General features: G+C 41.4%; 1 protein-coding gene across 2 annotated transcripts in view; it reads right to left on the reverse strand.

The window, feature by feature from the left end:
• PTPRA (protein tyrosine phosphatase receptor type A) overlaps positions 1–17,626 on the reverse strand; it is a 261,197-nt gene that overhangs the window by 12,045 nt on the left and 231,526 nt on the right. Inside the window, exons 12-20 of one of the 2 annotated variants that reach the window (XM_073610999.1) lie at positions 17,479–17,515; positions 14,612–14,709; positions 12,135–12,254; positions 11,545–11,711; positions 7,886–8,021; positions 5,593–5,742; positions 4,922–5,012; positions 2,956–3,032; positions 815–949 (exon numbers count right to left, since the gene is read on the reverse strand). In XM_073610999.1, coding sequence (XP_073467100.1) covers positions 815–949; positions 2,956–3,032; positions 4,922–5,012; positions 5,593–5,742; positions 7,886–8,021; positions 11,545–11,711; positions 12,135–12,254; positions 14,612–14,709; positions 17,479–17,515 — 1,011 coding nt within the window. Of the gene's footprint in view, positions 1–814; positions 950–2,955; positions 3,033–4,921; positions 5,016–5,592; positions 5,743–7,885; positions 8,022–11,544; positions 11,712–12,134; positions 12,255–14,611; positions 14,710–17,478; positions 17,516–17,626 lie in introns of both variants that reach the window. The other variant, XM_073610998.1, reaches the window with a different exon arrangement.

Below are 17,626 nucleotides of genomic sequence, written 5' to 3' on the forward strand. Positions count from 1 at the left end.
TAAGGTATTTACTGGCGGAAAAAAATATATCTTAGGCAAAGAGAACTTGTGAAGCCAGGGGAAGCCTCCCCGTAAATTTGATAAAATCTGGGGCCCATGGGTCAAAATTTTTGACACTTGAGATACCATAGACCGAACTTCTTACAAAATTGAGAGGGAGTGAAGCGTACCCAATTAGTTGATTTCTATCCAGTATTCTGTTTGTACAAGGAGGCACGAGCTTTATATTTCAAAGACAGATACACATTTTCTTAAATGTTAATCTAACTGGTTAACAGAACTTGTTGTTTTGTTTACTTCCATTTTTGTATTTTTTTTTTTATTTTTATATATAGATATATCTATCGGAATTGTAACACAGCACACTATCTTATTGTTGACTATGTGATGTTGACTGATATTCCAATCATCTTGTTAAACTCCCCTCCATGGGGGTTGGGAAGTGTCCATTTGATGACTGTTTAGAATGATATCCTGTATAACTGACATACTGTATCTGCTGCATTTGCTTTTTGTGCCAAAAAAGTTTACTAAAAATCAGTATTTAAAAAAAAAAAAAAAAAGAAGACCGTGGGCATCCTCTGGGGTGTAGAAGCCGCCTGTCCGGGATCCAAATTATTCATCATCGATACTTTAAGATAGCACTACGAAAAAGATAATCTTATGGGTCCAGCACTATTTTCCCGCTCTCAACTATATCTCAGGGTGGACTGTGTATAAAACAGTGGTATGTATATATTTGTTATGCCGTTTGCCTGGAGTTCAGCCTTGCTGTGCACACACCAATAGACCAGTAATCATCTGGGAATATTACCTGCCCCCTCTCCTCCAGTTCTGTTAACATGACAATGGAACACGACTTCCACTCCCAGATCATCCGCCAAAAATCTTCCATCGTGTGCCGTAATGGCCCCTGACTGGCAATGTATGAGTCCTTTTGTCGATAACCCTGCAAGACAAAGAAAAAGGAACAACGTTCTATCATTTGACATCATAAATGGTTTCTTCTATCTAAGGCAGTGGTCTCCAAACTGCGGCCCTTTGCTTGCTTTTATCCAGACCTTGGGACATTATTCACCCCGCTGTCAGCAACAGTGGGGCATAATTCCTATCACTGACATCAACAAAGAGGCACTAGTCTTCCCACTAATACCAGTGATGGGACTCACCAATGATGGGGCACTATTCCTCCCACTGACACCAATGATGGAGCACTATTCCTCCCACTGACACCAATGATGGAGCACTATTCCTCCCATTGATACTAATGATGTGGCAATATTTCTCCCACGGACACTGATGATGGAGCTAGATTCCTCCAACTGACACCAAAAATGTGGCACTATTCCTCGCACTGACACCAATGATGGAGCACTATTCCTCCCACTGATACCAATGATGTGGTACACTTCCTCCCAATGATACTAATGATGTGGCAATATTTCTCCCACGGACACCAATGATGGAGCTAGATTCCTCCCACTGACACCAATAATGTGGCACTATTCCTCGCACTGACACCAATGATGGAGCTTGATTCCTCCCACTAACACCAGGACATTTTTTACCCCCACTGGCTACGGTCTGGTCCCCATCAAATTTGAAGGAACGTAAACTGGTCCTTTGTTTCGAAAGTTTGGAGACCCCTGATCTAGAGTAATAACATAACCACTAATATAAACTGGCCCGAAGAGCACCTGCCTAAATAAATAGCAAAATATTGTTATAAAAAGTAGAAAGTGCTGATATTTCTACTGGAAGCTCCAAAGCTCTTCCTTAAGGCAGAAAAAAAATATACAATATATGAGGATTCTGAGGTTTATCCAGAAATATTTTGCTGCATGTAATAGGGTAGCTTTACCCCTAAACCAGTGATGGCGAAACCTTGGCACCCCGGATGTTTTGGAACTACATTTCCCATGATGCTCAACCACACTGCAGAGTGCATGAGCATCATGGGAAACGTAGTTCCAAAACATCTGGGGTGCCAAGGTTCGCCATCACTGCCATAAATCTACACTCACACTTGTGCGGGTGGAAGCTGCTGCGGGACCCACACTTAGTCCAGCAGCTGCAACCACCAGCAAACAAAATGAGGGATCCGCGGGTGGGTGCCATTAATTTTAAGGTGAGTAGGAGAAGAGAAAGAGCCAGAAGTGCCGGTGAGGGACGCAACAAGGAGATTTGGGGCTGCTCTGTGCAAAACTATTGCACAGAGAAGGTAAGTATAACATGTTTGATTTTTTGGGGTTTTTAAAGTTTATCTTTGATATCACTTTCAGGTGACTGTGTTACCTATGTGGCCATAAATTCTGAGGTATGTTCGTGGCATTTAGAGCTGGAGAAGCTACTTAGATGAGCAGTGTAATGTCTTCATTACTTCAGAACAAGTCCAGCTCATGTGACTCCTTGGTTCTGTCCTCTCCCTGGCTGACAGCTATAGCAAGCGGGGCCAAGAACTCCAGCTGGCGTCGGCCGGGGAGGAGAGAGAGACGAGCGGTCACGTGAGCGCCGGGTACACTTTGATATAAGGTAGAAATCGGTATCTTTTTTATATAGCAAAGACACTGGGATAAATAATGTTATTTTACAGAGGGGGGTGGCATGATCATAATATATTTATGATTGCAGCAGGAAGGGAGAGCTGAGGAGTGGACGGAGCTGACAGGCATGGAGGGGAGGGAAGAGGAGGGCAGGAGGGCAGCGGAGGCACATAAACTGACCACGGTGTCAGGGCTCAGCAGCCATGATAAACTGTGGTCAGTTTACAGGGGGGAGGGCAGAACCAGGCAGGATCAGCCAGGTATTTTAGGTGATAGAAGGGGCCAAATTACACAACACAAGCACTGTACAGTTATTCATGCTTTAAGGGATATTAGGTATATCCAGACCTGGATCGATAAGAACCTTCACATAAAGATTATTATCGAGTTCCTAAATGTAGAATGAACTTACATCAATAAAAGAGGCGTTTACATAGTCTGTATTCTCCTCTCCTCTTTTCACAGGAATAATGACTCTGTTAAATTCATCTGCAAGAGAAAAAGGAAAGAAAATATTAAAGCTAAACTCTTAGATAGACTAGAAGTATACACTAACAAATTGAAGCCAAACTCCAACTCACACTGCAGTTACAGCAAACAGTTTTGTTCCTATTGGGATAAAGGTTTTTCATGAAAAAATAAAAGCTGATCATTGTAAGCACTCCTGTCGGTGGTAAATGGGTTTGTCTCGATACTCCAATACATTTGCCAGACAATTTGTTCCGTTGAAAAACAGACTTACTGGCTGGATCACCAGATAAAAATAAAGGAAAGAAAGCCTACAAAAGAAAAGTAATGCAGCCACCACATCTAAGAATTGGTAAGCTGCAATATAATAAATGTTTGCTTTTGGGTGTAACCACTTACGGCCCAACCCATCATGTATGTATGTCGCTACTTTGACGTTAAATAGCGATCCGCTGCCATAATCCTGGTATATGTTTAAACAGTGGACGATCCTCTTTCACATAACTGTGGTCCCAGCCGCGGATTCGCCATGGGATCACTTTTATGGGCGGCAGGAAAGGTGCCATCTGCGCCGCTTCCCAGGTGTTTCTGCTGTTTGCCGGATGGAGATCACCAGCAGAGGAAACGATCCGATGGAGTGATGGGCAGGAAGTCCAGTGAGGGCAAGATGGACCCCACTCGACTCTATGCCCTTGGAGGATCGGAGCGATGCTAAACGTCACTTCCGCTCTCCAGCCTTAAAGGGCCCTTTTTTTTATGTCAACACACAAAATTACTTTTTTTTTTAATTTATTTTTTTATTGCTTTTAAGTGTAAATGTGAGATCTGAGGTCTTTTCGACCCCAGATCTCACATTAAACAGGCCCTTGTCCTGCTTAATTCTATTACAAGGGATGTTTACATTCCTTGTAATAGGAATAAAAGTGATCAAAAATTTTTTTTTTTTTTTTTTTTTTTTTTTTTTTTTTTAAAAAAAAAAAAAGTAAAAAAAATTAAAGCGCCCCATCACTCTAAGCTTGCGCGCAGAAGCGAAGGCATACGCAAGTCACGCCCACATATGTAAACAGTGTTCAAACCACACGTGAGATATCGCCATGATTGTTAGAGAAAGCAATAATTCTAAACCTCCTCTGTAGCTCTAAACCAGTAAAAAAATTTAAAGCGTTGCCTATGGACATTTTTAAGTACTGTAGTTTGTTGCTATTCCACAAGCGTGCGCAATTTTAAAGCATGACATCTTAGGTATCAATTTACTCGGCGTAACATCATCTTTCACATTATACAAAAAAATGGGCTAAGTTTACTGCTTTACAATTTTTTAATGCACAAAAGTGCATTTTTCCAACAAAACTGCGTTTGTAAGACTGCTGCGCAAATACGGTGTGACAAATTATTGCAATGATCTCCATTTTATTCTCTAGGGTCTCTGCTAAAAAAAGGATAGATATATATATATATATATATATATATATATATATATATATATATCTCTAGATATCTATATATAGATATCAATAGATAGATAGATATAGAGATATCTATCTATCTATCTATCTATCTATATATATCTATAGATATATATATCTATATATATCTATAGATATATATATCTATATATATCTATAGATATATATATCTATAGATATCTATAGATATCTATAGATATATATATATATATCTATATATATATATATAAAATGTTTGGGGGTTCCAAGTATTTTTATAGCAAAAAATAGTGACTTGAAACAAAATGTCAGAAATAGTCTTGGTTCTTAAGTGGTTAATATTGCTTTATGTTTGTATTAGTGTAGTAGGACCAATGTGAATGATTCAACCAACTCTGCAAGCTGCTGCATAGCACACGGACACTATATACACACAGAACTAAAGCTACATGAAAAAAATCTTACATGGAATGATCTGCAGGACTCGGTTTTTCTTCATGTTGGCTGGAAGATTTCCTGTCCTCATTTTGTCATTCTGAATTTTAATAGATGTTAGCTTCTGGAAGGAAAGACAGACAGTTATGTTGCACTCCAATTTATCTGCTCTGAAAGCTAAACCTGAAATTTCAGTCCATGGTATGGCAGTGTGATCATTAGTCCCACTTTAATAAAGGGTTGATCCCCCTTTGCAGCTATAACTGCCTACAACTCTTCAGGGAAGGCTTTCTACAAAACTTTGGAGTATGTCTGAGGGTATTTGTGTTCATTCAGCCAACAGAATATTTATGAGATCAGATATTGATGTTGGATGAGAAGACCTGGCTTGTAATTGGTGTTTCAATTAATCCCAACTGTGTTCAATAGGGTTGAGGTGTGGGCTCTGCCAAGGCCACTCAAGATCCTCCACACCAAACCGATAAAACAATGTCTTTATGAAGCCGGCTTTTTACATGGGAGCACATCCATGCTGGAAAAGAAAAGGGCCTTCCCTAAACTGTTGTCACAAGGTTGGATGCACGACTGTCTCAAATGCCCTTGATGTCTACAAACCTTTTGCCATATAGTGTCACTATATGGCACATAATTTACCACCCCCCAATGTTTCACCAGAAGCTTCATAATGCCTTTGGTCTCACCTTAAACTCCTCTTCTAGGCCGTTGCTGTTGGTCCCGGAGATTTTGTTGTACAGCTTCTGTAGGTGAGTTTCGAGGGACGTGACTTCTAACTCTGTGTCCCCGTACAGAAAATGTTCCAGCAGTGCTTGATAAATAAAGACGTACTGCATCTAAACAATACACACAAGGAGAGACACATTGAACACATTAGTGTTAGAACTTCTATTTGTTTTTCCCAAAAGCCATAGAATATTGTACAGTTGGGACATCGGAAGATTTAGTACATACTGTATTTTCACTCCATGTAATATACTTAAAAAGAGTAACACCCGTTTTGTTGAGAAAAGTAAACATGTCTATGTACACTGCGGGGATTTTAATAAACTTTGTTGAAGATTTCTACCTTTTGTTATTCTGAAGAAATAGCTGTTTGTGTCCATGTGCAAAATGAATGTGAATGGGAGTGGCCTTATAAGTATCAATTAGCTCTTGCAGGGTCCTAATGAGGAAAGTGGCTGGGTCTGCATCCCTTTAGATGTGATTTCCTATTGGGAGTATCTCACAAAAATGAAACTTTTATTGCAGAGGATATCCAAAAATCTGACTTGCATCTTAGTGCAGAATTCTGGGAAGGAGTTTTGTACACCATCTATGCCTCCAGGCTGTAATAATGCATTTTACAGAAAATTACAGCGCTGTAGATTGGAAGGGAAAGGTTAATTTTAATAACATCAAATTACAATATGACTTGTGTAGCAATTGTATATGCTATATTATTATTTTTTTAATTTGCTATTTTTTCTCACAAAAGTGGAGTTACCCCTTAAAGCAGGGGTCTCAAACTGGTGGCCCTCCAGCTGTTGCAAAACTACAAGTCCCATGAGACATTGCAAGGCTGACAGTTATAAGAATGATGGGACTTGTAGTTTTGCAACAGCTGGAAGGGCGCCAGTTTGAGAAACCTGCCTTGGAATGTTATTAAATTTTTTTTTTTTTTTTTTTTTAACTAAGATAATAAACATATTATACATACCTGCTCTGTGTACTTGTTTTGCACAGAGCAGCCCCGATCCTCCTCTTCTCAAGTCCTCTGCCAGCACTCCTGGCTTCCCCTCTTCTGTGAGTCGCCCCATAGAAAGCCGCTTTCTTTGGGGGCACTCCTGTGTGCCCGCTACAGAGTCGCCCTGGCTGCGTCCATTGACACAGACAAGGTGGCACGGCCGCCATCACTGGATTTGATTGAGAGCAGCAGGATCCAATGGCTCCCGCTTCTATCAATCTGCTCAGTGAGGAGTGACAGAGCAGGGAGTGTCGAAGCTCTCGCGCACATTACTGGATCTAGATGGGGCTCAGGTAAGTAAAAGGGAGGGGCTGAGGGGGATTCTGCAGCACAGAAGGTTTTTCACCTTAATGTATTGAATGCATTAAAGTAATAACCTTAAAGTGGATGTAAACCCAATTAATGAAGTTTGAGCTGGGCACATATGATTTTTTTCATCACTGTGTGAGGCTTTTCACGTCACTGGCTATATGTGAGGGTTTACATCCACTTTAAGGCTTTAGAACCATTTTAAGTCCATAAATTAGTATTTCGTTTTTTTGGGGGTTTTTTGCGAAAAAGTATTGCATGTTTCATATTCGTGCACACAGGGTGGATGTGGATCACCAATCAAGAAGTCAGCCGTCACAAAACGATGAGAACACCGTGGTAGGGATAAGCTCAGACCCGCCATATGGAGGTATATAGCCTGCGGGTTCTCCAGCTCTCACATCCGCTCTCACAGAGCTAGCAAGAGACCAAATCAGGATGGGTTGCAGCCTCCATACGGCAGGTCCAAGCTTATGCCCACAGCAGTCCTCTCATCCCTCATGGCGGCTGGCTGCTTGATTGGTGATCCACATCCACCTTGCGTGCAGCTTGTAAGATACTTTTATGTAAGTGTATCAGAATAAAGTGTTACTTGTCTTTACTATCACACTGACCCAGGCACCCCTCTTTCTGTGGTTTTTGTTTGTGTCTGAAGGAATTCCCATTTCCTGCTGAGGAGCTGCCGGTGGCTGTGTGTGCAATCCCCATCCACCTGTGGTTCCATCCATCCTGGAGACTTCTCCTTGATAGTCCGTACTGCTATAAACTGTATGGACTAATTCTTACCTAATTCGTTAGAGTAGATCTTGCTTTTTTTTTTTTCCCTTTGTTATTGATCTCTTATGATCCACCTTATAGCTGCCAGTGAGCACGGACTCGCACACTACCTGCCAGTTGTGTGTGATATATTGCTTATATTTACAGTATCAGTTGGTAAAACTTACATCTGTTTGTACCATCTGACAGCGCTGAGCTCGGATCCGACTCACAAACCCATAAACATCGACTTTTTTCTCCGAATTCATCATATCCAACATGGCATCTATGACTATGAAGGTTCCCGTCCGACCCACACCGGCACTGAGGAGAAAACAAAGCATGTTTTGTAAGTCTTTATAACTGTTAAAGTGAAAATAAGGGAAAAAGCAAATACTACACATGCTGCTGTCAGTCAATATTATTAACAAGAGCATTTTTTTGTATCTATGAGTCCCCTGTAAAAATCTTATTACCTGTTGATCTGGCTCATAAATGTATTGTGTTTGCACTTTCTGTATTTGGGTGAGAACATGATTTGTTATGCAGTGAAATCTCTGCCCCTTCCTCCACTGCAGCCAGAAAAATGGGAGAGCATGTCACCTTTTCCAATAGGACAGTGTACCGGTCTAGCAGCCAATTACTAGGCCCAAATACTGTCAGGTGACAAAAATGGTGATGTTACAGTTCCACCTAGACTTCAACGTCAGTTGACCTTTGGGAATTTAGCGCTGGCTGCAATGTAGGGAGGAGCACTGACAAGGAAAGGGAAGGAGATCCTTTACACAGACATTGTCAATTTGCTTTAAAAGTGAAATTAACCCTTTTAAATATACTAAATTATAATAATTCTCTAATCCTACAAGAAAAGCTACAGGACCTTTAAAAGGTATCAAATCATCCATTAGAATATTTAAAAATCACAGGTTCTATTTAACAAATTAAAACGTCAAGATAAAATATTATATGCCATTCATTATACAAAAGGTATCAGAAATACATAATCTTTACATCCCCGATCTCCCAATACGTTAATATATACATCATTGATACATATTTCCATAGTTGCAATTTTTAATAAAATTAGGATTTTTTTCTACAGCTTACCTGTAAAATCCTTTTCTTGGAGTACATAACGGGACACAGAGCAGCCATAATAACTGGGTTATACACCACCTACTGGCAAACCAAAAAGACAGGAAGTCCTCCCCTATATAACCCCTCCTACACAGGAAGTACCTCCGTTTTGTAGCAAGCAATAAGCTTCCCAGACAAGAGGGGAGGGATCTCTGTGTCCCGTGATGTACTCCAACAAAAGGATTTTACAGGTAAGCTGTAGAAAAAAGTCCTAATGTCTTTATCGTACATTACGGGACACAGAGCAGTTATAATAACCAACTGGGACGTCCCCAAACAATGCTTTTTGAGGGGAGGGAACCCATTATGACCAAAGAAACACCATCAGAACAACAGGATCTATATTGCTGCCTGCAGTACACTGCGTTCAAATGCAACATCCTCCTGAGTCCTAACATTCACTTGATAAAACCTAGTGAATGCATGCACCGAAGACCAAGTAGCAGCCTTGCAAACCTGAGCCATCGATGCTTGATGAACTGCTCAACGAAGAACTCACTCTTCTGGTAGAGTGTGCCCTTACTGGAAAAGGTGGGGCCTTACCCCTTAATCCATACGCCTGAACAATCACTTGGCGGATCCATTAAGAAATAATTGACTTAGATGCTGCCTGTCCCTTCTAGCAATAAAACGGAACATCAGTCTTCTGCATCTGAGCCGACATTCTCAGATAGACACTGATAGCCCGTACTACATCAAGAAAGAGTGAAATAATTTCTCCTCTGCAGACTGTGGATTCCCTATCCTGGTGCAAGATCAAATAAGGTTCTTTACAGGACATAGCCACCAACTCCGACACACTCTTGGCCGACATCACTGCCACCAAGAAACAAACCTTTTAGGAGGGATAAAAAGTTTATCAGGGTAATCCCAGTCAGCATACACAATCTGCTCTAGCAATGGATGCAAGGGAAACGCCTGCAAACTCTGTGGAGGCTGCAGAGATCCTAAAGAAGAAAAGAAAACCTCAGGGACCTCTACAGGCGGCAATTTAAATCCTGACCATCTCCGTAAGGGGCTGGATTAGCAGTTTCTGGGATTGAAAGGCTGAAAATGGTTCTTCAGGACCTCACTCCTCAGAAGTGGAGTCTGTGGCCTGACCTTTTTCCCGGTCTATTAATGCCACTTCTTCTACCTCTTATGCCCAATCCTGTTCCAATGCAGGTGGGGGCTCAGGCTAAGGGGATCTATCCCGTTTCCTTCCACCTTGGGAAACTGAAGCAATCATACCTGCTATTTTTCCCTCCAGCCCAGCTAAAGTTGATTCTAAATCGTCCTTTGTGACGTAGGTTGAGGCAGAAGCATTAACTGTTGCTACAATGCCTGACAACCGTAATGGCTCAGACTGGCCAGTTGCCTCAGGTCTTTCAGGAGAGTTAAACAAAGCAAATGTAAGGCTAGCAGCCTCCAATACCGATGCTGGTGCATTTGCACCCCCTTTCTGCTGTGCCCCCCCCCACTCCTCTTCCGGGAAGACATGCCTGAGACAAACAGGACCTGTGGTGCCCTGGTCCATCCACCCACAGTGACTCATGTGCCCAGCTGACGCCACTCTGTGTCCCCTCCAGCCTGCTTACAGAAGTCTAGGGCTGGAACAGCTCTTATATGGCCTCTGCCACCCCAGCTGCACATGTTCGGCGTACACGTTTATCACGTGCACCTTCCTAGCATCCTGTACATCTATCACATTCCTCCTATGTACACATCCCTCTTGCACGCTCATTTGCGCCATTTCCACACAGGCGCTTGCCCCCTACAACCGCATAAATAGCGTCGGGAAAAGGCTACTGAAGGCGTAAGAACTAGGTGTACAGGGGCGGGGGAATCTGAAGAGCCGCCCGCCTCCTCTTAGGATCATCCCGGCTGTAAGCCTCCACAGAGAAGCGCTGCTGTACCGCCACACCGCTGCCCCCAGTGGACAGAAAAAAATATGACACCTAGTCCTATAAAAAAGTAAGAGACTGCAAGTATAGTTTTCGATTTGCACAAGTGCAAAAAGTTTTTTTTTTTTTAAATACTTACCAGTCCCACCGCAGGATTTTGCTAAAAAGCTAGATTTCAATCTTCCCCCATCATGGCGGGTCTCTGTCTCTTGGACCTTCAAGGAACGGGTCCCCCTGAATATGGGGCCACTCCCTTGGACCTGTAAAGCACCCTGCCAAAACTCCTTTGGGATCTTTTTTCTTATCAAGGGTCCAGATGCCAGGGTCCAGCGCCCAAAGGGTCACATTACAGGCAATACCTTGTAATTATTTTAGCTAGATCATGGAGAGCTTCTCCAACCATAACCTTACACTGGCGAAAAAACGGAGGTACTTCCTGTGTAGGAGGGGTTATATAGGGGTGGACTTTGTCTTTTTGGTTTGCCAGTGTTCATTCATCTATAGGTGGCGTATAACGTAGTTAGTTATTATGGCTGCTCTGTGTCCCATGATAAAGAAACATGTTATTTTGAAGACTAAGGTAGCCATAATAGGCATTGCTTTGTTCTGGTTGGGTATGTTTGTCAATAACACACCAATCACAACAGAAGCTGAAACCTTGTCATCCTAGAAAGTCCTGTCATATACCACAAAGGCACCCCTCCAATCAAGACATTATCAATATATATATATATATATATATATATATATATATATATATATATATATATATATATATATGTATGAGATATCTATATACATACACACGCACATATATACATACTCACCTGCAATGTACAACAATGGCTCCGGCATACTGTGGGTTACAGGCTTTAACCTTCTTTAGGAACTTTAGCATTCCTATAGGAGTAAAAGGCACCCCAAAGTCAGGCCAACTGGTGAAATGGAACTGCGTAACAAGGCGCTGTGGCTTCTTATTTGTAACGTCACCAACCTGAGAGGAGAAATCGTAAAGGAATCATAAGGTTACCAATTCCTCCTATCAGTGCAAGAACTTGTGACTCTCAGCACTCAAAATACCTATACAAAAAGGGTGGCACAATCATTCCAACATAGAAAGCCTGCACTTAAAGGACTATGAGGGCGGTTACTGCTGATCCCTCCTTTGGATGGTTGTTGGTTTTCATGCTGATCCAATAAGCTTTTATCAATTACTTTTTCCTCCCTGCCCTATAATATGCATGCTGATTGGAGATGCAGTTGTCACTGGAAAGGGAGGGCAGGTTTACTTTACATAAAACGTGCAGGCTTTTTCGGTCTAAATCATAATTTATTGGATGCTTATAGAAAAGCTTTATTCAAAAAAAATGGCTGTTGTCTTGATGGACAATCTCTAGTCACAGTAGCAGCCTGTTACCTGCTGGATGCAGAATTTGCGTATGGTGTAATCCACCAAGACTGTCATATCTTCCACCGATACACGGATATTTCCATACGTCCAGCAACCCTGGTCAGGCCAATACTGAGCACATTTACACTGCAGGGGGCAAAAAATAAACTTCTGAGAAAAAAAAATCCACAATTCTATTAATTCACATAGCAATGACAATGCACAGCATGCAGTAACATACAGTAACCACAGTTTTTCTGCATTTTAGGTTTATTTTAAACAGGTAGGAGACTTCTGATTGGTTGCTATACATTATTATTATTTTGAAAACAGAAACTTTTCTAACTGCCTGAACAATGAGAGGATTATCTTGTTTCTTGTTCCTTCAGTAATCCCAGCAAAAGCAAATCTTAACCCCCCCCCCCCCCTTCTTTTTTTTGAGTTTTAGTCAATGTGTGGAAGGGTTGTAATCCCTGCCTTCTTTTTATTGCTGCAACAAGGATATTGGATAAGAGAGTCTATAGTTAACCTACTTAACATATTACTAATAAGTATTACCTAATTGCATAGATACAGTATTATTCAAAGGTCCAAAAATAAAGCATTTGACAAGAAAAAAAAAAATACATATGAATTTCTAAATTGACACCATTGTGTCAAGCCAAAAGCACCAATGTGCCTTACAATATCAAGCATTGGTGGTCAGACAAACAAGAGGTCACAGGCTGTTGGCAGGTAGAAATCATAGTCAGAGGCAGGCAAACACATCTCTGGGAATTAGATACAGGATATAAAAAGCAAAGTCCTGAGAATGCGAGCCTAGGAACTCAGAAAGTGTGTTTTGGCATCTCAGGCACCTTGCTGGAACAAAGCATTTCCTTTATAGTAATTATAATAATTAAAGCAATAATCTTCAGATGGGATATGGAATTTCCTAGAAAGCATTAACACCAAAAACCACCAGATGGCATTAGCACACCCCTATGCAACACAAAAGTGTAGTTATAAACTTAAACCACTAGATGGTGCAAATCTGTGGAACAGTGATAGAAGCCTGTGAATAACAGTAGCTGTGACATACTTAGGTATGCTGCCCAAAATATTAAAGTATAACTAAAGGCAAAACTTCTTTTTGTTCTGTATAGAGTGGAGAGAGATTAGAACATCTGTCAGTTTTTATTGTGGTCTGTGCCCCCATTAGGGAGATTCATCCTCTCTATTTGTCCTGTTTACCATTATCATTGAAAGTGATAGTAAAAGAAAATCCCACATTTTGGGTTGTCCCCAGAAAAGTAATAGAGCTGAAAATCTTCCAATGGAGACACTAGTTCTGATGACCCAAGGAATTCCCTTATCGGGCAGGGATTTCCTCTCAACTTCCGTTTGGCTATGGGACAGGAAGTGAAGGGAAATCTCCAAAATGGGTCACAGATGGCGAAAAAAAATTTGAAAGGGGTTATAACCCTCCCTTACTCCATCCAAAATAAAAAAAAAAAAAGTTTTTCCTATAGTTCCACTTTCAGAAAAAAAAGACTATTGAATTATACTAAAGAATTATACTTGGCCAGTTCACATCACATGAAGTCCAGTGTGTTTTTTTTTTCTGCATCAAAAACACATAGAAAGTAGGTTATATGGTTTTCAATGGCATAATTCACACCAGTGCTTGCAGTTCCAGTGCATTCCAGTTCCAGAAAAAAAAGTAGAACAAGCTGCATTTTTCCTGCACTGGACTGTACTGGAACGCTGTAAAAAGCATCAAAAACTCACGGGAACGCACCTAAATTCACCAAAAACACACTGGAACACCCATGTTCTTATTTAAGGTTAAGGGGAAAAAAGGGGGGGGGGGATGCACTGGACTGCATCAAAAAATCATCAAAAACGCACTGTAACACATCAAAAACGTGCATGCAAAAAAGCATCTGGAGCGCATCTGGACTGCGTTTCTATGGTGTGAACTGGCCCTAAAAAATGAAAACTGCACACATTTCTGTAGGGGAAAAAAAGCCAGCAAAGCACGGGGCTGGGGGGTTTGCTTAGCAGAAAGTTAAACCCTAAACATGGGTGCAAAATGCTGCTAATAGTGGAATGAACCTGAAACACAAATATTTTATTGTTGTCTGTGGGGAGTGGTTATTGCAACAAAAATAGAGGGACGTCTTCCAATGCAAACACTTGTTTTGGTGACCATTACCCAAGAGAAGATTTACCCTATTTTGGGGAGATATCCTCACACTTCTTGCTGTGACCCAAAACATCAAATGAAGAAAAGTTTTACTACTCAAAAATAAAAGATCTGATTTTAGATACATTAACAAAAATTAAACCATTTAATTGCATTAGCAACAACAAGGGTGGAGGGGGGAGAATATCTCAGGAATTTATTGCTGTCTGGGTCATCTTGTTCCTTCACATCACTTCTTGACCCGGTATTACTGCAACACGTACCGGTGTACCCGGGCTCCCTAATACTTGCATATTTCCTCAGACATCCTACTTACCTCTTTCCTTTCTTTCAGGTTGGTGACCATGACGATAGTCGCTGTATTTTGTTCCCAGATCATCCTCCAAAAATCATTCACAGTTTCCTCTTTGGGCCCTTGAAATGAGAACAAAGAAATCTTATAGTATCGCTTGCATGTCAGGCAGGAATCTTCAAACTACGGCCCTCCACCTGTTGTGGAACTACACATCCCATGAGGCATTGTAAAACTCTGACATTCACAGACAAGACTAGGCATGATGGGAATTGTAGTTCCTGACCAACTGGAGGGCCGTAGTTTGAAAACCCCTGATGTAAGGAATTCTACACTGACAACTATTGCATTAATGCTAAAACCTGGATTGGAATCAGGTAACATTCAGGTCTCAAAAAGGAGACAATTTTAAAGTGGTTGTAAACCCTCAAATATACCCAGTGAAGCGACTGTCCTCAGGAGATACGCAGAGATTAAACAAATCCTCCAACATAAGTTGCACCTGTTTATCTGCAATGCTCTCTTTTCTACATCTGTTTAAAGTCCACAAAACATAAAGCTTGTCTGAGCTTTCAAGAAAAAAGAGGTGGAGAGCTGAAATTACACATTGTAGAGCTCAATGAGGAGAGGATACCCCCCCCCCTTTCACAAAGCACACAGGAACAGAGCCGAGGCTGTCAATCACAGGCTGTGTGCTAGAGATCCCCAGCCTCACCTTTTTTCTCTTGGTGTCAGGAAAATGTCAGAAATAACTCATGCAGATGCACAGCAGACAAAGTATTCTTAGTTCTCTTAAATGAGACAAGTTCATACTATAAAGGGATATGCTCGCATTTCATGTCTGAGGCTTACAACCACTTTAACTAGCGAAAAACTGCAAGCAGGCAGCTCTTTACTGCAGAAGAGAAATGTTATGTCTCTTCTACAATAACACTTATCTGCCTGCTCACAGCCTTCCATAGGCTCAGCATGCATTTCCAGCACACTCCAGCTGTCTGATGCCTGTGCACTAAATTAGACTTTAAAAGGTTTTTTAATTTTAAAGTTTACTTTGTCCATATAGCTGCACACATGTGGCTTTATTTCATTCCCCCACTGTGAAACTATATAGAGCACAATAGAAGTAAAAAAAAAATATATATATATATATATATATATATATATATATATATATATATATATATCACACCAAAGCATTTCATATGGCTGAAAACTGCCATTATAACCTTAAAAGAACAACCATAAACTGACTTCTACATTACAAACACAGCTATGATTCAAGCTTTAATTTATTTAGCCAATGAAGTTTAATTCAGCTGTCATCTCACAAACTCAGAAGTGGCACAGCCGCATAATAACCGGACACAACAAAAGGTAAGCGGGGGGCTGAAGAAGCTCAATAAAGTATCTCCAGCCAACTGGCCCTTTATAGCAGCTCTTCTATTATACTCCCGGGGGCAGGATCTGGAAAGTTCTAGTGCTCTGTAGCCTAACCTAAGGCCTGAGGGCCACATGCTGCTCTCTGCTACTTGCTGTGCAGCCCTTTGCAGACCCCAATAGTCAGTAGTGGAAGAATAATGACATTTACCAGTCTCACATACGAGATTCGAAAATTGTCCAGTTCATCAAGGACCAGACGAGTTTCGATCCATCTATGGCCGTTTTTGCTCAAGAGAAGTCAATATAATTGATCGGCTTATTTTGAACGGGAATATTGGAAAATTTTCCTTTAATCACTGCTGCAGCCAATCAGCTACAGTGTTAATCAGTGTAATTTGACAGTGGAGGAGTCACGCAGTCAGAATAAAATAGCACAATGGGGTGGATTCCTCTATCCACCTCGAATGTGTCAATGGGAAATCCATTCCTTTTTTTTTTTTTAATCAGTCCGTTGGCTGATCAAAAAAAACCACAAGATTTATAGCCAGCTTGTGATTGTAAAGTCTCGTTTTTCTTTTCCTATAAAAATAACAAGCATCTCATACTTAGCCGCTCTGTTGTAGTGGATTTGCACAGAGCAGCCCCAATCCTCATCTTCTCAGGTCCCTCTTCTATGATCCTGGTCCCTCCTCCTGTTCAGTGCCCCCACAACAAGCAGCTTGCTATGGGGGCACCCCAGCTGAGCCACAGCTCCCTGTGTCCATTCACAGAGCGCCGCCCCGGCCCACCCCCTCTCTCTCCTGATTGGCTAGCTGACTTTGATTGACAGCAGCGGAGCCAATGACCCCACTGCTGTCTCTCAGCCAATCAGGAAGGAGAATCTCTGACGGCTGAGACATTCGTGGACATCAGTGGATAGAGAGGGACCTCAGGTAAGTGTCAGGGGGGCTGCTGCACAGAGAAGGCTTTTTATCTTAATGTATTGACTGTATTAAGATAAAAAACCTTCTGCCTTTACAACTCCTTTAGGTCACACTCTATTCCCTGTAGCGTCTTCAGACCATATATGCAATCTCCAGTCATCACCTCTATTAGGTCTGAAGTCTCTGACAGTATTCTGTCATGTACTGATTATGATGTGTGGACTTCTGGAGCCATTATGGGCCACATTTGAGGCCCTCCTCCCATACTTTGTGAGTAGACAACCACTTTTCTTGTAGCTCCCTGGCTTGTCATCAATGAGGCATACCTGGAGCACCTGAAAAGTGGGGAGAGGGGGGTGGGACAAAGGACCCTGGATGTCACAATCTCATGGGATGGGCACTGCTAAACATTTGAGCTTTATAAATTCTCTTTGGCCTCTATGAGCGAATAAAAGCCCTAAGTAACCTCTAACCCATGATCCAACGGTTACTCAGGGCTCTGCTGGTTTACTAATTCAGCTATTGTTACCAGAAGCCATTGCACCAAATTAACAGTGCTGAGAAACATCAACACAACAGATATTTTACCTTGTGCCGCTATAAACTTGTTCTTCTCTTGATAACCCTAAAACGAAATATAGATCAGAGTGAACACTTACGCTTTAAATGCAAGCAACACTGAAATCTCAACCAAATGAACTGTGTGAGTGACCCAGATGACATATGATGGTCACAC

This window comes from Aquarana catesbeiana, linkage group LG01 (assembly GCF_042186555.1).
Source record: "Aquarana catesbeiana isolate 2022-GZ linkage group LG01, ASM4218655v1, whole genome shotgun sequence".
In the NCBI taxonomy this organism is placed as follows: domain Eukaryota; kingdom Metazoa; phylum Chordata; class Amphibia; order Anura; family Ranidae; genus Aquarana; species Aquarana catesbeiana.